Raw genomic sequence first — 22,786 nt, 5'->3', positions numbered from 1 at the left:
CAAAGCATACCTAATCACTTGTATTCTACCTCTTAACCCATTTACTATATTTTCTTTATTTAGGAGAAGTTGAAAAGCCGTTTTTGCTACTTCTAGCCAAGATTTTGGTAGTTTAACCAAAAATAATTCTGACATGTAGTTTTGAGCTGCCAAATCTAGATTGTAATAATATTCTTGGAACTCACAGGTAAAGTTATCAAAATAACACATGTGACAAATTTATAGTTTCATTAAAGCAATTGAAGACAACAAGAAACTATAAAATTCTTTCTTTTAAGGCATCAACCACTATAGCCAAAATTCCATCTGCTAAAACTTCTTTATCTATTTCAGTTTTTTATTAGAGTATAAGCTACTTGTAGTTCCCAATATTTTTGCGCATTACCGACCATTGTGGCTTTGCATAACTCATAAGGGCTTGCTGGAGTATAACCACTAGATTTAACAGTAAATCTGATCAATGATGATCCATTCATCTATCCTTTCATATGCAGGCTTTACACAATGAAGGTTTAGAAAAGTAGTCGGACTTATGACTGGCCTTAAAGGATTATCCCTTATTATGAATTCTTTTTCATCCTATGAGGATAATTAGGTTTACATATAGTCCTTTTTGTTGAGACTAGCTTATTAAGGGTTTTGTCATTTATGTGCAAAGGAGCTTCATCCATTAGACATAGAGATTTTCTAAGGTCTTAGACCAAATTACTATTATTCATATTGGCTGCTTTAGTCATTAGATTTGCAATAAAAGAAACCATTCTTTCTTTTCTTAATTTTAAAATTTATTTTTCTAAAATGTGTCCTTTCAGGGACTTCTCCCTTTCTATTGCATCAACTCTTTCATTCACCAATTTTCCTACCTCTGCTGCCAAAGCATCTCTTTCTTTTGGTGACTCACTAAGAACTCCTCTAGCACGACATTTCAAGGAGTTCGTTCACTTCTTTTTGTACATGATTAAATTAAATCAATCCAAATTGGTTATTAGAATCTAAACTTTCAGTAGGGCCTTCCATTAGTGCAAAGTTAATTAAATTCTTTATTTTAGAGGTCTTACTCTATCTACTAAATTTTTTGTATAAGTAAAAATTTATGGATCAAATTAAAACTATTCTTTCACTTTGTACCAAAGTGAAAAAGTGCAGGGACCAAAAGGACCTTAATTCTGTACGAGACTTGTCTCCGTCAGTGACAACAATCATTTTCCAAAAAAAAAAAAAACGCAGTTTTGGAAAAGCACCGAAATTGAAACCTTGATTTTGAAAGCCTGAAACATAGTTTTCATCCTTAACCAAACAATTTTAAAAAGTGGTTTTTTTAGCCTTTAGCCCAAACCAGCTTTTTTGTTCTTGAATCACTGTGCCGAAGGAGCACTTTGAAAGGTAAAATAAACTAAAAGTAACAAGAAAAATACGCAAAAAATAAACTAATAAAATTGACTTGAAAAGCAATTAAAGAGAAGAAGGACTTCTCATAATGAAAGAAAAATGAGATTTATGATTTCTTTAATGATTGAGCTTGTTACTGTAAAAATAGAATAGAGAAAGAATAAGCTCAGAATTTGAGAGCCAAATCTTTCTAATGTATCAGATTGGGCGACTGATGACCGTGTCAGTTTCAACTTTCAAGCTTAGAAATGAACATCTTTTTGCATTAAGAGATGAGCATGACACTTTGTTGTAGATTTCTATAAAGAGGAGATCACTTGCTGTGAACATGGTGAATTGAGTTCAGAAATTGCACAGGGGTTTCAGCTATTGAAAAAACAAGATTGTTCAAGTCATAACAAATTCAATTTTGTGAATTATTATAATAGAAAATTTATTTTTAAATGCATCGGACTGATTTGAAAATTATTTTTAAAATTGGCCGAAAGAGAATAATTAAGAGCCAATCTCTCGAAAAAGAAAAAAACAATGAAGTATTAAACTGTAAATATCCTACCTAATAAAAATAAAAATTTAAAACAAAAAAAACACACATTGTGATTTGGTATCGTCCATTGCTGGATTGGACTAATCATGCCACTCATTTTGACTTGGTCCTTTCTACCATATTGATTGAGAATTCTTACCCTAATCCGGTTATATGAGCTGCACCCATACTCCATTAGAGAGGAAAAGTTGAACAAATTTTATTTAAGTTGCTTTATATTTGAAGTCAACCCTCCAATCTATTTGTAACAAATAAACTTTTCCCCATGTTAAAATGCTTTTTTTTTTTGGTCCTTTCTTTCTTTTCTTGAACATGTTCAAATCTGTAAGTATGGCTAATTGATTACCAATGAGAGTTGTTCACATATGTCAACAAAATATCAAATGCAGGTTTCCATCAGAATATCATATGCAGCAGTCATTTGTGCTGCTTTACTCATCAGCTCAAGCCAGCTCCAACTCAGGTTCAAGATCTATAATCCACCTGAAGGAGTAGCTTAAATGTTACATCCAGGGAGTGAAACTCCGCATCGCTGCCACAAACGCGCGGGTAATTTTCTGCTGCGCCTTCTAACCCATGACAGTAAACTTACCTTAGCTAAACAATTAGCTCTAGATTTTTATTTGTTTTGTTTTTCTTTTTTCCCACGTAAAAATGCATTCAATTGTAACTAGCTGGATTTCAGCAGAGCATTTTGTTGAGCTCTAGCATATAAATCATGAAGATCAATTGTAGATTGCATAAGTTAATGTTCTTTTGTTAGTGAACCATGTAATCTTCCATTTGATGACATATGTTAAGCAATACATTAAGGAAAACTTTTCTCAAAAAAATAATTTTTTTTTAAAAAAACTCACTTTCAGTAAGTCTAACTGAAAAAAACTGAAGTGCAGTCAGAACTTTGTTCATAATCATCTATTGTAAGCTCAATAAAGTCCATAGACAACAGAACTCAGCCTTCTGCAGTAAAGCTCAGTAATGTGCATACCAGAAGTCTGCATATGAATAAAAGCCTAACAAGCTTGATACATTCTTGTATGAGTTATGATCTTGACAAGTTTGAAGATCGAATGCAAACTAAAAGTCTTTATGTAACTTTAATATTCTTATAATTGAGCTTGATTCAAGTTCAAACAAAATAATCTTTCAACTAGTCAAGTTTTATCATGCCAAATTCAAATCTACCCTTGTTATCATCTGCAAACTGGTATATGTGAATATTAACTTGAGAAAGCAGAGGAGAAAAGATTAAATTGAATCCATCAACAGCAAATTAAAATGCCCCTCTACTTTTCAGTTTGTAGTTGAATCATGCTTGCAGAAATGTCAGGGAACCAATCAAATGCACCCCTAGTATATGAATGGTAATGAAGATAATGACAAGGAATCCAATTGCTTTATATGAGAGAAGATTCTTTTCCTAAGAGCTTTACAAATTGTAGCATATATATCAACAATTTTCTGATATTTTGACCCATAATCACTAATTGATCTTTACATGAATTTCTTTTAATCCCAAAAGTTATTCCCCAAGTCAAACTTTGTTAACATTAAATTACGGTTACCTCAGCCAACTTTTTTTGCTTGCGAGCGACAAGCAACCCATAATCCTGCATATGCGAACACAAGGGATAAATGATAAACATTGAGGTGCAATACCTTCATTCTCTTTCTTAGTTCTCTCTTTTACTTATTATTGATAAGTTAAACACATCAGGTTCTGTTTCCGTTTCTTTCCTTTAATATTCTGTGCATGGTTAAGACATCCAACAAAATCTATCCCTCTTGAATTTATATTTTCATGTTTTTCTAATTATGTGGATGTATATTTTCATCTTTGCTAACAATGCTCTATTATTACTATTTACATAGCACAGTTTGACCTTCCATCAAATGGAACTTTGCCAAGGTTAACACATGAAAATGTTTAATTATAATCAATACCATAAAAGATGACCCAAGTTCAAGCAGCAAGTACCTGTACAATGGCTTGTGCACAATACTTCCCAGATAGAACAGCACCCTCCATCGAAGCCAAATATTTTTGTTTTGTGTAGTCACCAGCCAAATAGAAGCCCTCTATAGGAGATCTTTGCAAGGGTCGGCAAGGTTCACAATTTGGGACAGTCTTGTAAACAGACCTGCGATGATTAGCAGGCTGGCCTCAGAGGGGAAATGTAGACTATTAACTGACCAATATTTGTCAATAGATAATCTTTGAAAATATGAAAAAAAATGAGGGAGAAAGAAAAACCAGGCAGAAGCAAAAGAATGTCAACAAGGGGAAGTAATTCCCAGGATAACTTAACTGTAACCCTATACAATGGAGAAATGCTAAATGCATGGAAATGGTTTCACCTGGGAGTTTTGACAACATGGTATTTAACAATTTTTGCTTTGCTCTGATCTGCAGATATTTCATCAGGAAAGAGTTTTGCTAGTTCCATCATTGTAGCCTCAATAATTTCTTCATCGCTGCGTGATACCCATTCTTCTGCAGGTGCAAAAACTAACTCCAGCATAGACTGATTTGGATTATAATATTCCTGTGCTCAACAATGAACAGCTCTTAACAGGTATCTTAAATATATGGGTGTAGGAAAAATTCAAATGCAGTAGAAGATTATACAGGGACATAAAAATTTATGGACATTATATCTATTAAAACAAATAAAACATGCTAATGCACTTTCCTTATAAGACAGCTATGGGTATACATTTAGGCTAAATGACCAAAAGAGTCCCGCATAATTTCTATTATATCTAATCCTTTTAAGTTTGCAATTTTTTTAACCTATGACATTGGTGATAACTTTAGTTAAATTATGACAGGAGAGCCAAACATACATGTACACCCTATATAGATATACCAATTGCCAAAAAGCAAAGAGAAATATATTCTTTTTACTTATTTGTATTGCTAGTAAACATATATAATAATAATAATTTCTCTATTTTTTTCTTTGAAAAAAGTATGTATACTAATACTAGATAAATAGAAAATTTAAGGAGAAAAATTTTCAAAACTATAATATTTTTTACTATCATTGTTGGAAAGAAATAGAGATCTTTTTTATTTTACCTATTATGCTACTTATGTATGCTTTACATGTATATTTTGGTTTGAATTCACTAAATTGACCAAAATTGTTTCCAATATTATAGGTAGATCAAACTTGACAAAATTAAAAGGATGCTATAAAATTGAGAAAATGCACAAAGGTTCTAAGTTTATTTAGTCATTTGTTAGAGCCATATATATATGTATGCGTGTGTGTTTATGTGTGTGTGTGCATGCACATGCTTGTGTTACAATTATGATCATTCAACAAATACTGCATGAGGTGTGAAACCACTTGTTCATGAGAGGAAAAGAGACGCATAACTAAATTCTAGTTACAACTCATTTCATTACCAAAATCACAAACGTATAACACATTTTAATTAACTATTTGCTTTTCCAAACATGCAAAAGCTTTAATTTAGGCAATAAATGCAATAAAAGTTTTATTTCTTTCTCCCTAGTATTAATCCAAGAAATCACGCAAGACATCACCAAAGTTTGTTTTTGTTATTTTAACTTTTGGAATGTTTTTTCATGCCTCTTGGAGTATCCCTTGAAAACTGGAAGAGCTCGATTGGTTCCAAAACAAGCTTTTAAAAACTCAGGCACTCAGATAGAACATCACCTAAATTAGGCAATCAAAATGTCAATATAGAGTACTAAAGAATCTTAGTCACGACTTAATAACAAGAAGTGTTGTTAAGCTATTACCGAAAAGCAGACAAAAGACCCCATTTATGTGGTTTTGTTTTATGTAAGCATACATTCATCACCATTTTGCATCAGGCATAACAAAAAGGGAAAGAAATTGCATGTAGTGATTAACTTAGCAAGTAGACGTTGAAAATCATATTTTTGTCACAAATTATAAATATATAGAGGTAATAATGGATAACTGCCACGCTCATGAAAGATGTCAGCATCATAGAATTGGTATTGCAGCATGCATGTGTATGGTTGTTTATTAATGACTCCAATTTTACCTTACATGTTACAGACATGTCCGCATAAACACTAAGAAGGGGACTTCTGCTTGTCAAAACAAAAGAAAGATGCAATTAGCATATACTAGAGCATGGATAAAAGTTTCTTTTCAAAAGTTCAACCTATATTGCATTAGTTTTGAGAGTCTAAACTCAATGAATTAATCAATTAAAAATCTCTTACAAAAAAACAAAATGATAAAAAGAGAGCAGGACCTGCTGAAAAGTAGGTGATCATATGTATTCTTCAGCTTCCTGTCAAACCTGAAATAAAGATAATTTTGTTTTAATCTACTATAATAACATGAAAACTCTCATTATGATGATAAACAAACATTAGAAAAAGCTGTTAGCATTAATCCTAATTAATAATTAATGGTATGCCATGAGCTAAAACTATGATAATAAGAAGACATCATTTGCAAAATACAGCATCATCAAATCATTAACAAGAATATTATAACCATTGCGATAAACTTCCCATCTAGTAAAGTTATTCCATTCTGTTTCCCAAAAAATCCAAGCCACAAACCAGACAAAGAAAAATATATCAATAAAACATGTTTACCACTCAGAGACACATATACACGGCAAGGATTGTATTGATTACTTATTAATAACAAAAGCATTTATCACTGACCATATGTGAACATTAATAACAGGAACTCCAACTAATTTATCCAGCTTCTTGAAGTATGGAATCTCTTTCCAGTTATCAGGCAAAAGAAGCTTCAGGATATCAACTGATGGAGCAAGATACAGTAATACTATTAGAGAAATTGGGTCAAGAAAGCATGAGTAATATACTGTGATAGAAATTTTAAAGTTATACCTGGAGTAGCAACCACATAAACATCTCCTTCAATCACTTCCCCATTATTTAGTAAAAAGTTCTTCACTGTTCCATCATTATTTAATTCAATTTTCTTTATTCGTGAATTTAGCCGGACTTCACCACCAAGTGACTGCACATGGTCAACAATTGGCATGCAGAGTCTCTCTGGGGGATTTCCATCTAAGAAAGCCATCTTTGAACCATGTTTCTCCTGTTGATATATTACCATCAATCCCAAATAAATTAGTTTGAAGTTATAAGAAGCTTTTTTCCCCCAATATATGTTATGTAAATCTCAAAGCAGAGTCTTCTAGAAGACTGAGAGGTTACACATTCAAACCTTGGAAACCAATTGACAAAACAAATAAATAGGCAAGTTCAAATTCTGGGATTATGTGACATAAGAAGAATAAGTGAACTAAACATCAGTAGTCTGCTGAATTAAAATACTGATGAGTTGATTTAAGGCATTTGTTAATCTTTCTGCATTAATATCTGCCAGAAGTAAGAATGAAACAGAACGAAATCAGAAAGTTGGGAAGTGAGAATGTGAGTTAAAAAAAAAAAACTTTCAATTAGTCAGCTACATACATGATACTATGAGACATAAATAGAAGATAAACATGTGATTATATAGATTAATGAATTTGACAAGGGATATGCCATATGCATGTAGTTTTATTTGTCTGTGCCTATGATGCAGACATTTTTACATGAATGAAAGCTTGAAAATGATTAGGAGCAATAAGCAAACAGAGAACTATATCAAACAAGAAATAAATATATTGACTTCTCAGAAATTCATATTGATTGCATGGGAGTGCTTTGAGACTGAAACTCAAATAAGCACAAAAGCAACTGAACGAACTATGATATCATGACAACAAAGTACACCATGGTCGGGAGTTTTTAGCAGTATCAGGAGATAACTTGAGGGTTTGTAATTTGTATCTATGATTAGTGTATATCAATAAGCAAGAAACTACTTCCAACGTCAACACACTTGAAACAAAAATTCCAACAATGACCAGGAAAAAGAATGTTTCTAACTTTCTATCCAAGAAATGATGTATGAAGTTCTCACACATCAACTGAAAATGGTAGGAAGAACAGTTACGTACCTGAAGAAATCTGTTCAATGCTATCAATATACATTGCATTGAAAGCTCATCAGGGTTAATAAAGTTTAGCGCCTTTGACATAGCAATAAAAACCTCCTTAGTCACTCTATCAGGTACGCCCTAACAAACAAAAGATTAACATAGGTTATCTTGAACCTTGTGTGAAGTTTATTCTAATTCATGGTACTGGAGACCAATCAATAAATTAACCTACTTAAGTAATCTATCAGTTGACAACTTTAATTTTTAAGTAGCACATTGTTTTCTTAATTTCAGATTGCAATATACTGTAGTTGTATGGCTACATAATTTTAAATGGTAACATCTGCAAGTATCTAAATAGGCACTTAAAGATAATATATTATGAACCTTTGCAGAAAGGAGGCACGCACTACTACTAGATAAAGGATACAAGCCTCATCTTCCAATGTGAATAATGTCCTTTTAGTAGTATTCTATTTAGCAAATGGATTGCAGTAGTCTATTTAGCCAATGGAGCAATGATTTGCAGAAACAAAGAGAAAGAAAATGGGGGGAAAAGCCATGGCCATGCTGTAAGAGCAAGTACAAATGTTTCAGCATGCACCAATTGCAGAAGTCTATGTGGTTATACTTTATAGGCAGCATCTCCAAATTTCAAAGCAAACGGGGTATAATATGATTTTGAAGAATATAAAGCAAGTATGGAAGTATAAGTACTTCACAAGCCAGTAGATCATATTTTAGAGCTTCTGCATCTTTTACTATATGCACCAGTCCTCTGGTTCGATCTATCTAAAAAGCTTCAACTCTTAGTTAACTTTCATAGTTTAATTAAGTCCAAAGTTAGATAACCATGTCTACTAGCAGTTCAGATATTATAATTGTAGATATTGGTCTGTTATAGAACCTGCTTTCTCATCCACTCTTGAACACTTAAACCATCTTGAGCCTCAACATAGGCCTGTCCACCAACCATCGCTGGCAGGAGTCCAATTGCAAATTTCACTTTCTCTGGCCATGTCAGCATCTCATTGTTTCTCAGAATTGCCCATATCCCTGTCGATCAGATTCACAGAAAATAATGGAAGCAAAAAAAACATGAAATATATGAAATCAAGTACATAGGTGACCTAATATGTAGTGAAATGCTTCCTGAAGGCATTTGCTTTATATGATTGTATGCATCACAGGGGTAAAGATATACAGCTTCTATATAATTGATTTGTAAGTCATGTATCCAGGGTAACTGAACCATGATGTTATGGATTTATGAGATAAAAGCCCAGGCATTTGTGTTACTTCTTATTGGGATTTTCTGCTAGGTCTATGGACATGGCTTTGAGAATTTGTTCTTCAATACCCGATAGCCTCTCTGGTCATATTCTAGCTCATTTTGACAATATCCAAAATATATATATATATATATATATATATATATATCAATGCAGAAACACATTATAAGTATATTCTTGGAACCTACAAAAATATAAACAAGAAATGACAAACATCAGGGCATATGTATGGTAGATATACACCAGACAGAATTGTAGTTAAGAAAACAATGAGTCCATGTTATTTTTAAAAATAAGAAGTAAGAATAATAATAAAAAGATCAGTTAGTCCATAGCAGTAATATGAAAAGGTATTGTTAAAAGTTGTATTTGTCTCACATCGCTAAGTTATTGGGTTATTATGGTGTAGATATGCGGATTGAGCACCCTCTATCTTAGAGTTAGCTTTTGTATGCGACAGTGGGTTTGGACCTGGCCCATTTGCATGTCACGCTAAGCGTGAGGGAGGGTGTTAGAAGTTGTATTTGTCTCGCATTGCTAAGTTATTGGGGAGTTATGGTGTATATATGTGGATTGGACATCCATCTTCCTTAGAGCTAGCTTTTGGGAATGAGTTCTACCCAAGCCCATTTATCAAGTATAAATGAGAGATAATAATGGCAGATAATATTAGGATGAGTCCTGGAACTAAATACAATTGTTACCTCGTAAATTCATGAGATAAGGTCAAGTAACAAACACTACTATTTGTAGTAGTAAAACCAAATTCAGGCACATACAAGTTCCTTACCATTTAATGGTGCAGGAAGAACATCTGGGAAATCAAATCGGCTGAATTCTCCAGGCTTGTTTGGCATCGCAAATATCATAGAATGCTCCTTCCACTGCAATCTATCATTTATACCAAGTTCTCCAAACAGGTTCTGCACATTTGGGTATGCTCCAACTTGCAAACCAAATAAGACAGATTCAATAATAGCAGCAAGAAAGCATAAGGAGTTAAACCCCTGAAAGAATAAAGAAATAAAACAGCTCCATCTGGCATCAAATTAGCAATGTGGACAGTCAATAGTTAATGGTTCCAATTTTTCCTTAATTTTGGAGTTTGTAACTGAAAATTGACTTTTCATTTCAATAGATAATAGAAAAATTTAGATAGTGTCTGTTTTGTGATTTACAACATTTAGTTGAAGATTGGCATAGAAGAAACAAACATGAATCTTTAATTTAAAGATTCCTGCCCATCCATGCTGCATTAGTGAATAATTAAGGTAAATGATGAATTACAGCATCATCAGCAGCAAGTAAAAATGCAACAGAACTCATATCAGATCGGTGAATAATTAACAAAAACAAAAGAAGTGAAAAATTTCCACCCCCAGAATCCTGAAACTTACAGAATATATGCAAGCCTGTCTCGTACCAGTCCCCATCATCATCTTTCCATGCAGCCACCTATAAACCAAATACCAATAAGATTAGAACACACCATATGAAAAGGTAAGACCTTAGGATCTTTTCATGTAAACAAAGAGTGAAAACAAAACAATGTACTTCAAAACTGTTATTATGCTATTGATGTTGTTAACCATTTGAGCATTCAGCCCAAAGTTTAAGCACATATCTGAAAAAGGCTTAAACTGTAATAGGCCAAATAAAAAAAAAATTAAGTGTTGATATAAGATTATTCAAGAGCATTCTTATTTTAAGGCTCAGTGGAACCCCACAACACAATATACCTGCAATGGCAATAAACAGAACTAGCATGTGAAACATGAGAATATGAGACAACAGTGGCTTGCTAATTTAGGAAAAATAGAGAGAGAGAAAAGAAGGAAGTGTAGAGAACTAGAATAGGATAAGAATAGCTTTATGTGAACGGAGATACAAAAGAGAACACAAAAAAGAAAAGGAGAATTAAAGATAAGACAAGAAAAATGAGGAACAAAAAAAAAAGAGAGAACAAAAAGTTAGGGAGTAGAGAAGAAATAGCAGAGAAAAGATAGGAAAAAAGGAAAAAACTTGCAGAAAAGAGAATTAGAAAGTGAAGAATCAAATGTTTTCAGTTCTTCACTTACTTTATTCTAAAGCACAGGAAAGTCATATAAGCACCACAAACACCCATTAATTATGAAATAACAATAAGAACTCATAGATAACATGTTCAGACAAGGATAACAATTAAAAACCCCAAAGTTTGCAAAATCTCCAAATAAAATGGCATGGTCAAAAATTGTAATGAAACAAAAAGAAAAATTGATAGTAAAATCACTTTATGCACCATTTTTAGTTTTTGTGTATTTATTGAAATAGCTAGTTTTTGCTGAAACTTATTAAGAATAGTGAGTCAAAGTAAAGCAACACAAAAACCTTTCCACCTAGAACATCTCTTGCTTCCAGCAATAAAGGCTTGTGTCCTGCATCTGCCAAATATTTTGCAGTTGATAAACCAGCCAATCCTGCACCATTGAAAATTTACTCTAATGAAACAAAATAATAAATGATAAAACAAATTCCTTAAGGAAAAGCATGGACACTCCAATGACAGCTAGAGTGCATCAAACGCTTAAGTGCTCAACCTAGTTCAGACCCATGTTCCAAATTTCTATTTCATAGGCAACCCAGGGAAAGAAAAGGAATAAACCTAGAAGTTGAAAACCCTAAGAAGGATATTCAAAAACCTTCAGATGGTATATAATCTATTCATGCAGCACACTTAGCATTTACAATTAACATGCTAAGAAAAACACCTTGGAACCACGTATGTTTATTTTACCACAGCGAGATCATCCATTGCATTTGAAATTGATCAAATCTTCCATCCACATTAAACCAAATGGATTTCAACAAAAATATTTTATATGTAAAGAATCCATCACAAGCATTACACTAAGTGAACAAGATGAGCAAAAATTTGAAAACAAGTGAATGTTTCCAATCATGATTCAAAAATTAATAAACAAGAAGTTAAACTATATATTAATAAAGAAAAAACAAAAATTGGATAAGATTATCATCACCTGCACCAGCAATTACAACCTTCAATGGTTTATCTGGAGGGGAAGAAGATCGAAAAGATGATGATAAGTAGGCAGCTTCCAAGAAATTCACTGTGTTATCAAGGTCTGGTCTAGGATAGTCCACACAAACTACCTGCATCATCAAACAAAATATTTAACTTCTATAGGTTTAGAAAACACATTGAGAATGATGCTAAAAATCAAAGACCACAACAAGAAAAACACAAAGGAAACAAACCTTCAAAGGGCAGCTACCAGTATTCCTAAATCTTGTTTTAGAAGAATTTCTCAAAGCATGGCCCATAGATTCACTGCCTCTAAAAGCTAGTACATTGGTTTGATTAGAACAGGTAGCGTAACCACATCTAAGGGCTGATTGCAGATTTCTAGTGTCTAAGACATCACTATGCCAGCTTAAATTCAAAGCAGAAACACCCCCATATAGAGCCATTTCTTTAGCTTTTACAATAGTACACAATTGCAAGAACCTGCAGGAAAAAATTTTAAGTAAACAAAATCAAGATAACATCAAAGTAATAACAAAATAAAAAGAACCCAAGAAAGGAGAGTATTCTTGCAATTCAAAAATAAAAATAGTCTTTTCAACAAAATAACTAGAGACCAAGAAAGCATAGAATTCTTGCAGTCCAAAAAACAGTTTTCACGCAAAAGATAGAAACTAAAAAGTGACTTAATAGAGTACCAAGATGATGGGACAGCTACAAGAAGAAGAAGAAAAAGATGTCACCAAAAATGAAGGGAAGAGAAAGAGAAGTAGTTGAAGCAATAAGAGAGAGTTTTGGATTGATGATAATAAATTGTTGGTGCGTCTTTTCTGTTTCTTTTTCTTTTTTTCCTTTTTTGGGGTAAATGGGGGAAGGAAGTGGGTTTTGCTGAGATTGGGCTGTGCTTAGTGATTAGTGATTAGTGGGGAATTTGGCTGCTTTCAGTGCTTGGATTTGTTTGGTCACTCTTGAGAATATTCTTCTTCTCGTGGAGGTGGAGGATTATTAGTTGTAAGTGTCTAGTGACGGTTAGGCGTTAAGACAAGAGGATAATAAGATACCACCTCTCCTTCCTTTTAATGTATGCGCTTTGTATAATTTATTTTATTTATATTTTCTTTTAGAATTTAAGATGATATGTATAATTCATTTTATTTGTATTGGTATAAAAGTGCAAAAAATAAGATGAAAGATAGATTTATTAAAATGATTTAATTAATTAATTAATTATATTAATTAGATTATTTATTAATTAATTGTATAAAAAATAAAATACTAATAATTTATTAAATATAAATATAATTTTAAAAATATAACTCTATTACGATTTCAACATTAGTTTGTCTGTAAAATATAATTTTTAAATAATATTGAGTAAAACAAACTCAATAACAAATGGGATATACATGTTCAATAATATAAAAGTGCTATAATCAATTTTTATTTAAATACTTTTAATTTAACTTTTGTTTAAATACGATATTAATACTAAATTAGATAATTATATAATTATAATCTCATATAAACTAATAAAGAATTTTAAGTGCTATATATTGGATATGGATATTTTTAAGAATTAATAAAACTCACTACAGACGTCTAATTTATTTAAGAGTTTGCATCAGTTCTAAAAAGAATATTTTTTTCGAATGTTCAACACAAAAATAACAAATATTTAGTACGTTTATAATGTATTACTAGTCAGATATTTATAATGATGCTCTTTACTATAATAGTAAATAGAAAGATTATAGCTTATAGATATGAAACAATCAATTTTTTAATCATAGACCTGGAAAATATTAGCAGTATTTATTTATTTTTAAATTTAAAAAGAGAAAACATTTTACTAATAATAACTAAATTTTTATTTATAAAAATAATATGAAATTTAAATAAATAAATTATAATTGGAACAAAATTTTATTTTTTAATATTGAAAGTATTTATGATCCTAAATTTAATAAGTTCTTAGCTTAATCAAATTTAAGAGTTAATATATTTATAAATACAATATATATGTCAATTTATTTTTAGAAAGAGTAAATTTAAATCAATATCGTAGTCTAAGGACTTTAGTAAACTTTTTATAATTTTAAATTTTAACAATAGCAATAATTAATATCAAATTCCATTTACTAAATTATTATTATTATTATTATTATTATTATTATTTTATAATTAGTAATATTTTATATTTAAGATTTTATATAATTTTATCAAATTTATTAATGAAATATTTCCTTAAGAATCAAAAATATAAATTCTTTAAGTAGAATTTCAATTATATAAGAAAATTATAAAATATATTTATTATCTCGGGTTGGATCTTAAACTAAAGTGAAAATATGACACCCATACTAGGATTAGGCTAATAAAATATCGCATTAACAAGTTTAATTATTAATATTTACGTGCATTGCACATACATGAAAAATTATTAATTTATTTATTTAATTTAAAATAATAAATAATAAAATAAAATATTTAAATTTAAAAGATAATCACAATTAAAATTTATTTATTCAACAGTGCTATGAGGAATACATATTATCTAAAAATAATAAATTATCAAATTATCATTAAATTTTAATAATAATTTCTAAGTAATTGACATGATATAAACATAAAAGGTTTATAAAAAATTTATAATAATTAAAATAGTATTTTTACATTTTAAAAATTTTTAAAAAATAAATTATTAAGGCTCCATTTGATTATGCTTAATATAAATACTAATAATGACTTAAATATATTTTAGATATTTTAATCTAAATATAATAATAGAACTAAAAAAATTTAGTTTTATAATTTTTTTAAAGTACAAGAAAAGAATAATTCATACTAGAAAATATTTGCTAAATATAATTATTATAAATTATCATATTATTTAATTATATTAATATGCTTTCATAACATGTGAATCTTAAGTTTTCTTTAATAATATATTAAATTGATTTATTGATAGCTATACAATTATTAGCATAAATTTCATAAGCTATAAATAGGTTCATCTAAAGATGAATTTAAAAAAAAATTCATTAACAACGTAAACATTTGTGATGATTAATTTAAAAATATATATTATTTTATTTTTAAAATTATAATGAGTCAAATAATTAATATTTATGTGCAATGTAAATAAGTAAAATAACTAGTATTTTTTAAATATAAGATGATAAAATTTGATTCGGTCCAATAGAAAATCTATCTCCGACTCAAACTCGGTGAAAAATCTCCTTTTTTTTTTAGTAATGCTCCACTTTTATTTGTCTTTAACTCTTGTCCAACTGACGTGACATATAATACTAGACTTTTATATATATATATATATATATATGGAAAAGCGGCGGCAAAACTTTTCTTTTACGATCAATTTTATTTATAATTTATTTTCCAAATTTTCTTTTACAATTTTTTCAAAAATATTTATTTATACTACTATAATATTCTTTTAATATTTTATTGGTATTTTTTTATTATATTTCTGTTACCATTAAATGACATTTTTAATTTTATTTTAATTATATTTTTAAGTATTTTAAACTGCATTTGGTAATATCTTTTATATATTATGGTATATTTTTTGAAACACACATCTTCATGTCATCAAAACACATTAGTTGCTATAAAAATATATAAAATCATTTAATTTACGAATACCAAACATAAAAGATATAAAATAAAATGTAATACCCGGAATTTTTCTTTAATAAAGATAATATTAATAATGATTAATAAATGAGTTTTTATTTAAATTAATTTAATTTTTAAATTATTCGAAGTGTTTTCTAGCAGATCCTGGACCTGTTTTACGGGGAGTAAACGTCCGTGTTTTAGGAGAGGTTCTACCGAATTTTCAGTAGAATTTACCCGAGTCATGATTTTTAGACAGTGAGTCCTAGGAATCTAGACCTAGGGTTAATGGTCAATTGTTTCACTGTTATTAATTAATTATTTTTCATGGTTAGATGATCTCTCAGTTTGGCTCGCTCCACCCGAGACATCGAAGCAGAGCTAGAAGGTCACCAAAGCTGTAAGTTAAAGTCATATATCGATTATGCACATGTCATGTATAAATTTTTGATTTGCTATCGTGATATATTTTATTGCAAGTTTGATTATTAACTTAATTATTATTCATATGCATTATGCTCTTTAATTACTATTCCTGTATGTTCTCCCTTATCATTGATTTTATCATTGCATGATGACTTGGGATGGGATGATAGTAGAACATAAGAGTTTGATGAGTGTACCGGTATAAATCCGAGAGTGATGGAAAGGGGTAAATAGGTAAATTTAAAAAGAAAAGATTAGGACTTGCCCTGGTCGAGCATCGCTCTCTAGGCGCCGATTTATTTGGAAACTTAAATGACCAGACTGGAGGTAAGGTCCCTGGTCGAGCTTCGCTCTTTAGGCGCCAGTCTTATTGGAATAAGAGAGCCGAAAGGCTAAGGCTGATAGCGAACATTAAGTGACCGGACTGGAGTTAAGGACCCTAGTCGAGCTTCGCTCTCTGGGCGCCAGTTCTGTTGGAATGAGAGAGTCGAGATGTTAGAGTTGAGATTAGTCGAGATGTCAATGTTGAGATTGACCGAGATGTTAGTGTTGGGATTAGTGTTCTACTGTAGTACTCCGTCCCGTTATGTGTGAAAATTATTGTATTCAAGCATGATATGGTACGTTTATTTTTGCATGACTTAGTATTTATTTCAAATTAAATAAATGTATTATTGAAGTGATTGCAACTGTTTTTAGATATATGATTTTAACTCACTCTCGAGACTGACAATCTCATTTTCACTGTTTTTCAGATCCGTGACTGTTAGTCTTCCCGCGACTCTTATCTAGTAATCCGACTCCTTCCTCATCAGGTGATGAAATTTACTTGGTATGTTAACTTGTAAAATCTTAGATTCTCCGCAGTAGAATTAATAGACTTATCTGTTGTAATTCTTTGTAGTTTCGGGTCTCGTCTAATTCTTCTGGCAGACCGAATTAATTATGTAAAATTTAACTGTTAAGATAAATTATGGCATCAGTAAAATGAGATGAGATTTAATTGAGTTAGTGAGTGTCAGGCTTACGACGGGATTCGATGGCATTACGCCTACCTATTCCCTAGTACCGGTCACGGGCCCACAGATGGGATCTTGACATAAAAATAATAAATATACTTCATTTAGTTGATTTTACAGTAATATAAGTTAAAATAATATATTTTAAGTATCTTATAGATATACTTTAATATCTTTTTTCAGATGAAATTAAAAAAAAATACGAGTTAAAGTAATAAATTTTTAGTATCTTTAAAATATATTCGTAGTATTTTTTTCTGATAAAATTTAAAAAGAATAAAGAGGTATAAAATAAAAAACTGAATTTATAATAATATAAATTAAAAATAATATTTTTTCAATATCTTTTAGATATATTTTTTTGGATGAGATTTTGAAAAGAAAAAATTACAATAATACAAGTTAAAATAAATAAATTTTAAGTATTTTTAAGTATATTTTGATTATTTTTTTTTGATAAAATTCTAAAAAAAATAAATAAAAATTGACTTCACAATAATATAAATTAAAATAATAAATAATATTTTTTCAGTATTTTTTAAATATATTTTTAGTATTTATTTTTTGATGAATTACTAAAAGAAAGTATAAAAATAAATCTCTTTAAAAAAAAAACCATAAAAAGAATTCTTTTTTACCAAACAAATAATTTTTATGAGATTTTTTCTATAATATTCTTACAAAATTATACTTTTAACTTTAATATATTAAATGTCACACTGTGTAAGCAAAAGCTGATGGAATATTTGGCGCTTTTTTTTCTTTTTCTTATACAAGAGGGAATTAAACCCAGAAAAGTAACTAAAAAGATTTCAACTAGTAACCGTTTGACGGCACAGAACACCAGTATTATCATTGAACATCAGCTTAGTAATTTCCTTTGGACAAGAAAGCAGCACCGTCTGTAACACCGTGGAGCTTCAAATCCAAAAATTAACAAAACTCACGTGACAGGCCGCCTCTCTACTTTCTGCCAAGCCCCGCCATGTTGCCTCCTCGAGGCAACATCAAGATCATCGAACATTGGATTTAGCTAAGACCTAGACAAAATGTATTTTTAAGTCTTTAAATTTTTTAATTTAATTTTATCAAGCTCTTTAATTTTTATTTTATTTTATTAAACTTTTAAACTTTTATTTTTATCTATATTGAAAACTTAATGATCCTTAATTAAAAGGAAAATAAGAATATGAAAACTCAATTGACCAAATAAAGATCTCATAAAATATGTATGGAAGATCTTAATAAAACTAGAAATAAAAATACAAGACCTCAATAAAACAAATTAGAATTTTAAGAGTTTAATAAAATAAAAGAGAAAAATTCAGGCACTTAATAACCGACTTTGCCTAAAATCTATGAAATCCCTCAATCCAAATAGTGCTCAAGGTCTTTTGCTTATACATGGTGTTTCATGTGTGGCTGTTCAGGTTGCAACCAGAACATCCAACACCAAAAAGGAAATAAGAAAAGAACCATAAAGTCTGCAACTAAGTGGAATATCAAAATTTTGAGAATGGCAATTGAGAATAAAATGTTCGAATAATTACTACAACAAAGTATAAGTCTAAATCTTTAGGACAAGGGTACTGCCAAACAAAAAAATAAGGACTTGGTGATCATTACAATGTGTACAGATAATATGGAAACAACTGTATGGGAGATTTCTCAAGACAATGAAGGAAAACTGCCATGGTGCCATTCAAATTCTACACTGCAGTTACAATAGTAATCATCCAAGTTGCTGCTATAATTTGATATCTGAATTTCACCATAGATGCCTGGAAATTGAATGAAATTGAATTAGACTACAATTTTCTATTGGTTATTAACAATAGATTTGCTCAAGGACATGTATTTCACAGTGCCTGCTCAGAAGTTTCAAATGTTTAGTACTGTCATGATCTCTAAAGCTTCAAAGGAGATAATATCAGCCCAATACAAGGACAGAAAATCATTTAACTCGATAACAAAATTCCAGTCTTAGTTTCAATACAAAAGTCCAGTATAAAGAAAAAGGTCCACCTATAAATTCCAATTCAATCAAGTTTCAGAAACTTGTGAAGAAAATATCAGTCCGTTCATGTTTCACATACAATCTAAGCTTTTTTTATCTCATTTACTTTTGAGCATATGAAATCGCAATCTAAGCTATTGACCTCAAAACAAGTTGATTTTAGAGGATTACTTGCAATAGCAATAACTATGAGACGTGTGCAGAAAACAAAAAATGAACATCCTAGTCAATGCGCCTATATAGTCTAGTACCACTCTAAGCAAGTTGTGTTGCAGGACAGCAATACAGGTATGCCTTACACAAAAGATGGTGGCAAGGAGTCCTAGAAGTGATAATGGACAAAATTCAGTTTATGGGGTTGAAAAGAAAAACGAACCTGATATTTCTGGGAACAAGATACGGAACAAAGATTGTAGAAAGAATTGCTGAAAATCTAAGCCAAAATGAAAGCAGACTCCAAAAAGAAATTTAGATTCAGCTGGAAAGCTTTCATATCAAAGAAAGAAAAGATTATGCTCGAAGATGCTGAAAGGAATTCAAATCTCATGGGCAATAAGTTCACAAGTCAATATAGACCATTTCAAATATTATCTTTTGAAAAAAATAAAGCAAATAGAAAAAAAAGAAAAAACGAGAAAACAAGAAAACAAATCCTGCTGATTGGAGGATCTATATAAGTTAGTCAAACAAAAGTAAAGAAAATAAAAGATGAGATAGAAATATTCGACTAGAAAATCTGAAAGGACTAGTTGATAACAAGAGTAGTATTATGTGAAATAGAGACTGTTTGTGCCCTTATTAAATGAACAATATTTGATTAGAAATTTTTGTTAAATTTACACATTAGTAGAAGAAGAAAACAAATAAGAAGCAGAATCTATGAGATCTACTGGAAGCATGATCATTTTCTTGTAGCACTTAAGTCTATATCAAAAATTTGTTCAAGATGGAATGGAAAGAAACAATCATAGTTGAAGTATCAAAGAGACATGAGGTGCAAAAGAGAAGAAAATAAGAGAACTAAATTTTGAATAAAATAAAAATTTAGAGATAGGCTTCTTTATTTCTTATAGTTGTTTTAATTTGATTTGGCAAGCGTGAGATCTTTGTAGTCCAACTTGCATATTCCAATCAGTGCAGGATATTTATAGATGAAGAAACAGTTCAAGAAAAGGGGAAAAGAACAGTGGTAAACTAAAATATTACAAAGGCGCAACTCATTAACATCACCGCCTTGTGTTTGAGGCACTAGGGCTTGTGCCTTGTGTGCCCTCATTAAATTCATAGATAGCGCCTGTCCCACTATAAAGGCCTCCCCATACGTCTAAATTAGCAATTTCATTGCTCATCAAAATTCAGCTAAACTATATGAATATACATGTCTGTCAGTTCATCTTAGAATGGCCCATCCTCAACCAGTCCATTCATTCGTAAGGTAAGCCTAATGGCTAGAGTTCCGATGGCGTATAATTGATCATTGTAACCTCCTCCTACAATAAGACTAAATTTGAACCTATAAGAAAACTTATTCCTCTTTTGTAGTTTAGCTCTGAGAGAATGCAAGCTAAATAAAAGCCAAATTCAAAAGAATTAAGAAAAAAGGAAGGGCATGTCAGCATGTTAGCTATTTCAAAAAACAAAAGCATTCATATGGAAGATAGAAAATACCATTCAGCAGAAAAACATGGATTTTTTTTATTTCTACCTTCTAGCTTATAGTATTTAATTCTCGTCAGGTTAGCATGGATTGTTTTTTATCACTTATCTTTTCTCAACCTCTCTTCATTTCAAAATATCAGGAAAACAAGATAATCACATCAGAATTGGAATACTCCATTCTTTGACCACGTTGCCTCCCGAACAACACAAACTTTCATAAGAAAGAAATATAATTCTAACCTCGCTGAATCATTAAATAAATAATAAAAACAATATTAAAGAAACTAAATATACAAAGAAATAATAAGAATATGTAAAAGTACTATTATAATAAGTCCTACACTGCAGAAGACAAGCTAAATACCTAGCAAGAAAATCTGTAAATCAGTAAAAGTTCTATGAGTTCCAAAATCCAACAGTTCAATTATACCAACTAAGACAAAAGTTTCCTTCATACCTCTTGCTGACCTCAGTCACATATCGTGACCCATTGTAGAAAATAAACCACATCAAAACGACCACCAAAGTATCTGGTAAATTAAGGAAATCAAAACATAATTACATGATTAACCCCAAAGTTAGAGAAAAATTCCTAAAATATATTAAATAGTATTATAATACTCTTAATAACTTCCATTTGTCTACTAAATACTATAAAGTATTACAAAGCTATACAAACAGAAAAATTGCAGCATACTGTGCCCACAAGTCGAATGATAGAATCCAAATCCAAGCAATCAAAGAACAAAAAGAAAAAGAAGAGAAGAGAAAAGGATACTGAAAAGGCAACGCTCCCACCAATCCAACATATAGAGACCAAAAGTGACATTATAGAGATAGATTTTACGCTGAATCCAGTTCATGGCTCCTAATCCTACACAGAATAGGTGAGATAAATAAAGTTAGAAACAAGTTGCAGAATATAATTACCAAAAGCCACAAATCAAAGGCACAAAAGAAGAAACAAGACATTCTATGAATCGGGAATCGACAGATTTGACAAAATCTTTCAAGGTTTGCAGCATAAAAGAATTTTACCATGCAGAACCCATCAGGTATTCAGAAAAAAATAAATTTAACTTGTTTTCTATTTACCCATTTCTATGGTCAAATTCGATGGGCCAAATCTCGCAGAACCCATTTGGTAATCAATCAAGAGTATAGATTTGTGATTAAACGTAAATCACCAATAACAAAAATGAAAATTAGAAGCATGATTCACAGATTTAAGTCACGAATTGAGATTCAAAGATTCTTAAAGCTCTGTTGGTAATATAAACAAATTAAATACACAAAATTGTAGAGATTAAAGTAATTAATTAAAGAATAGATATGAAAATAAACCTTTGCAGTGAGCGCAATATTAAAAACAAACCTCTTCTTCTTCTTTTCCTTTCTTTTTTCTCCTTATGCTGCGCTTAGAAGAACGCAAAAAGTTTTAGGAAAGCCTTGTATACTGTCTGGTCCAATGGGGGAATATTGAAAAGAATAAAGTTCAATTTACCCCCTATACTTTGGGGATGACCTCATCTAAGCCCTATCTTTTTTAAAGGAGCACATAATACAGGTTTAAGTAGCAATTTGCCCCTGAACTTGCTAGCAAGTCCAATTCTACCCAGAATTAGCTCTTTGGCCCAATTCCTCCACATATTATAACAAAAATATATAGAATAATACTAATTTCAATTTTTTTTTTCCATCTTTAATTTTTTTTTATTCTTTTCTTTCATTTTTGGGTGAAATTTTTTCTCTCAAATAAATGAAAATATTACTATACATACTTATAAAAAA

General features: G+C 30.5%; 2 protein-coding genes across 5 annotated transcripts; both read right to left on the bottom strand.

The window, feature by feature from the left end:
• Window positions 1-3,310: 3,310 nt before the first annotated feature.
• LOC8280960 (15-cis-phytoene desaturase, chloroplastic/chromoplastic) lies at window positions 3,311-13,279 on the bottom strand. The gene is made up of 15 exons (XM_015718855.3): window positions 12,937-13,279; window positions 12,472-12,721; window positions 12,234-12,366; window positions 11,584-11,672; window positions 10,611-10,668; window positions 10,004-10,159; window positions 8,829-8,977; window positions 7,940-8,059; window positions 6,816-7,029; window positions 6,624-6,726; window positions 6,200-6,247; window positions 5,984-6,029; window positions 4,295-4,482; window positions 3,915-4,077; window positions 3,311-3,546 (listed from the first exon to the last, which is right to left on the bottom strand). Exons 2-15 carry the CDS (start codon window positions 12,682-12,684, stop codon window positions 3,487-3,489), a joined length of 1,740 nt encoding a protein of 579 aa, XP_015574341.2. The 5' UTR covers window positions 12,685-12,721; window positions 12,937-13,279; the 3' UTR covers window positions 3,311-3,486.
• Window positions 13,280-18,814: 5,535 nt separating this feature from the next.
• LOC8280959 lies at window positions 18,815-22,501 on the bottom strand. 4 transcript variants are annotated; one of them, XM_015718843.3, is made up of 5 exons: window positions 22,371-22,501; window positions 21,774-21,869; window positions 21,453-21,525; window positions 19,713-19,769; window positions 18,815-19,100 (listed from the first exon to the last, which is right to left on the bottom strand). In XM_015718843.3, exons 2-5 carry the CDS (start codon window positions 21,856-21,858, stop codon window positions 19,088-19,090), a joined length of 228 nt encoding a protein of 75 aa, XP_015574329.1. In that variant the 5' UTR covers window positions 21,859-21,869; window positions 22,371-22,501; the 3' UTR covers window positions 18,815-19,087. The 4 variants fall into 4 exon arrangements, with proteins under 4 accessions (XP_015574329.1, XP_015574330.1, XP_048226025.1 ...); XM_015718844.3 differs by lacking the exon at window positions 19,713-19,769; XM_048370068.1 differs by lacking the exons at window positions 18,815-19,100; window positions 19,713-19,769 and adding an exon at window positions 20,460-20,826.
• Between the last annotated feature and the right edge of the window lie 285 nt (window positions 22,502-22,786).

This window comes from Ricinus communis, chromosome 1 (assembly GCF_019578655.1).
Source record: "Ricinus communis isolate WT05 ecotype wild-type chromosome 1, ASM1957865v1, whole genome shotgun sequence".
Taxonomy (NCBI): domain Eukaryota; kingdom Viridiplantae; phylum Streptophyta; class Magnoliopsida; order Malpighiales; family Euphorbiaceae; genus Ricinus; species Ricinus communis.
The sequence above is the reverse complement of the archived record's forward strand: the minus strand, read 5'-3'. Positions and strand labels throughout refer to the sequence as shown.

What these genes read in the sequence shown, in the direction of transcription:
- LOC8280960 (XM_015718855.3), bottom strand. Translation starts at nt 12,684, where the DNA reads ATGGCTCTATATGGGGGTGTTTCTGCTTTGAATTTAAGCTGGCATAGT. An exon ending in TCTTCCTGCACCATTAAATG is followed by an intron (nt 8,978 to 10,003) that starts GTAAGGAACTTG and finishes TCTGATCGACAG; the next exon opens with GGATATGGGCAATTCTGAGA. An exon ending in GTGCACAAGCCATTGTACAG is followed by an intron (nt 3,547 to 3,914) that starts GTACTTGCTGCT and finishes TCGCATATGCAG; the next exon opens with GATTATGGGTTGCTTGTCGC.
- LOC8280959 (XM_048370059.1), bottom strand. Translation starts at nt 21,858, where the DNA reads ATGAACTGGATTCAGCGTAAAATCTATCTCTATAATGTCACTTTTGGT. An exon ending in GTGGGAGCGTTGCCTTTTCA is followed by an intron (nt 21,526 to 21,773) that starts GTATCCTTTTCT and finishes TTAATTTACCAG; the next exon opens with ATACTTTGGTGGTCGTTTTG. An exon ending in GTGACTGAGGTCAGCAAGAG is followed by an intron (nt 20,838 to 21,452) that starts GTATGAAGGAAA and finishes GTTCAAATTTAG; the next exon opens with TCTTATTGTAGGAGGAGGTT.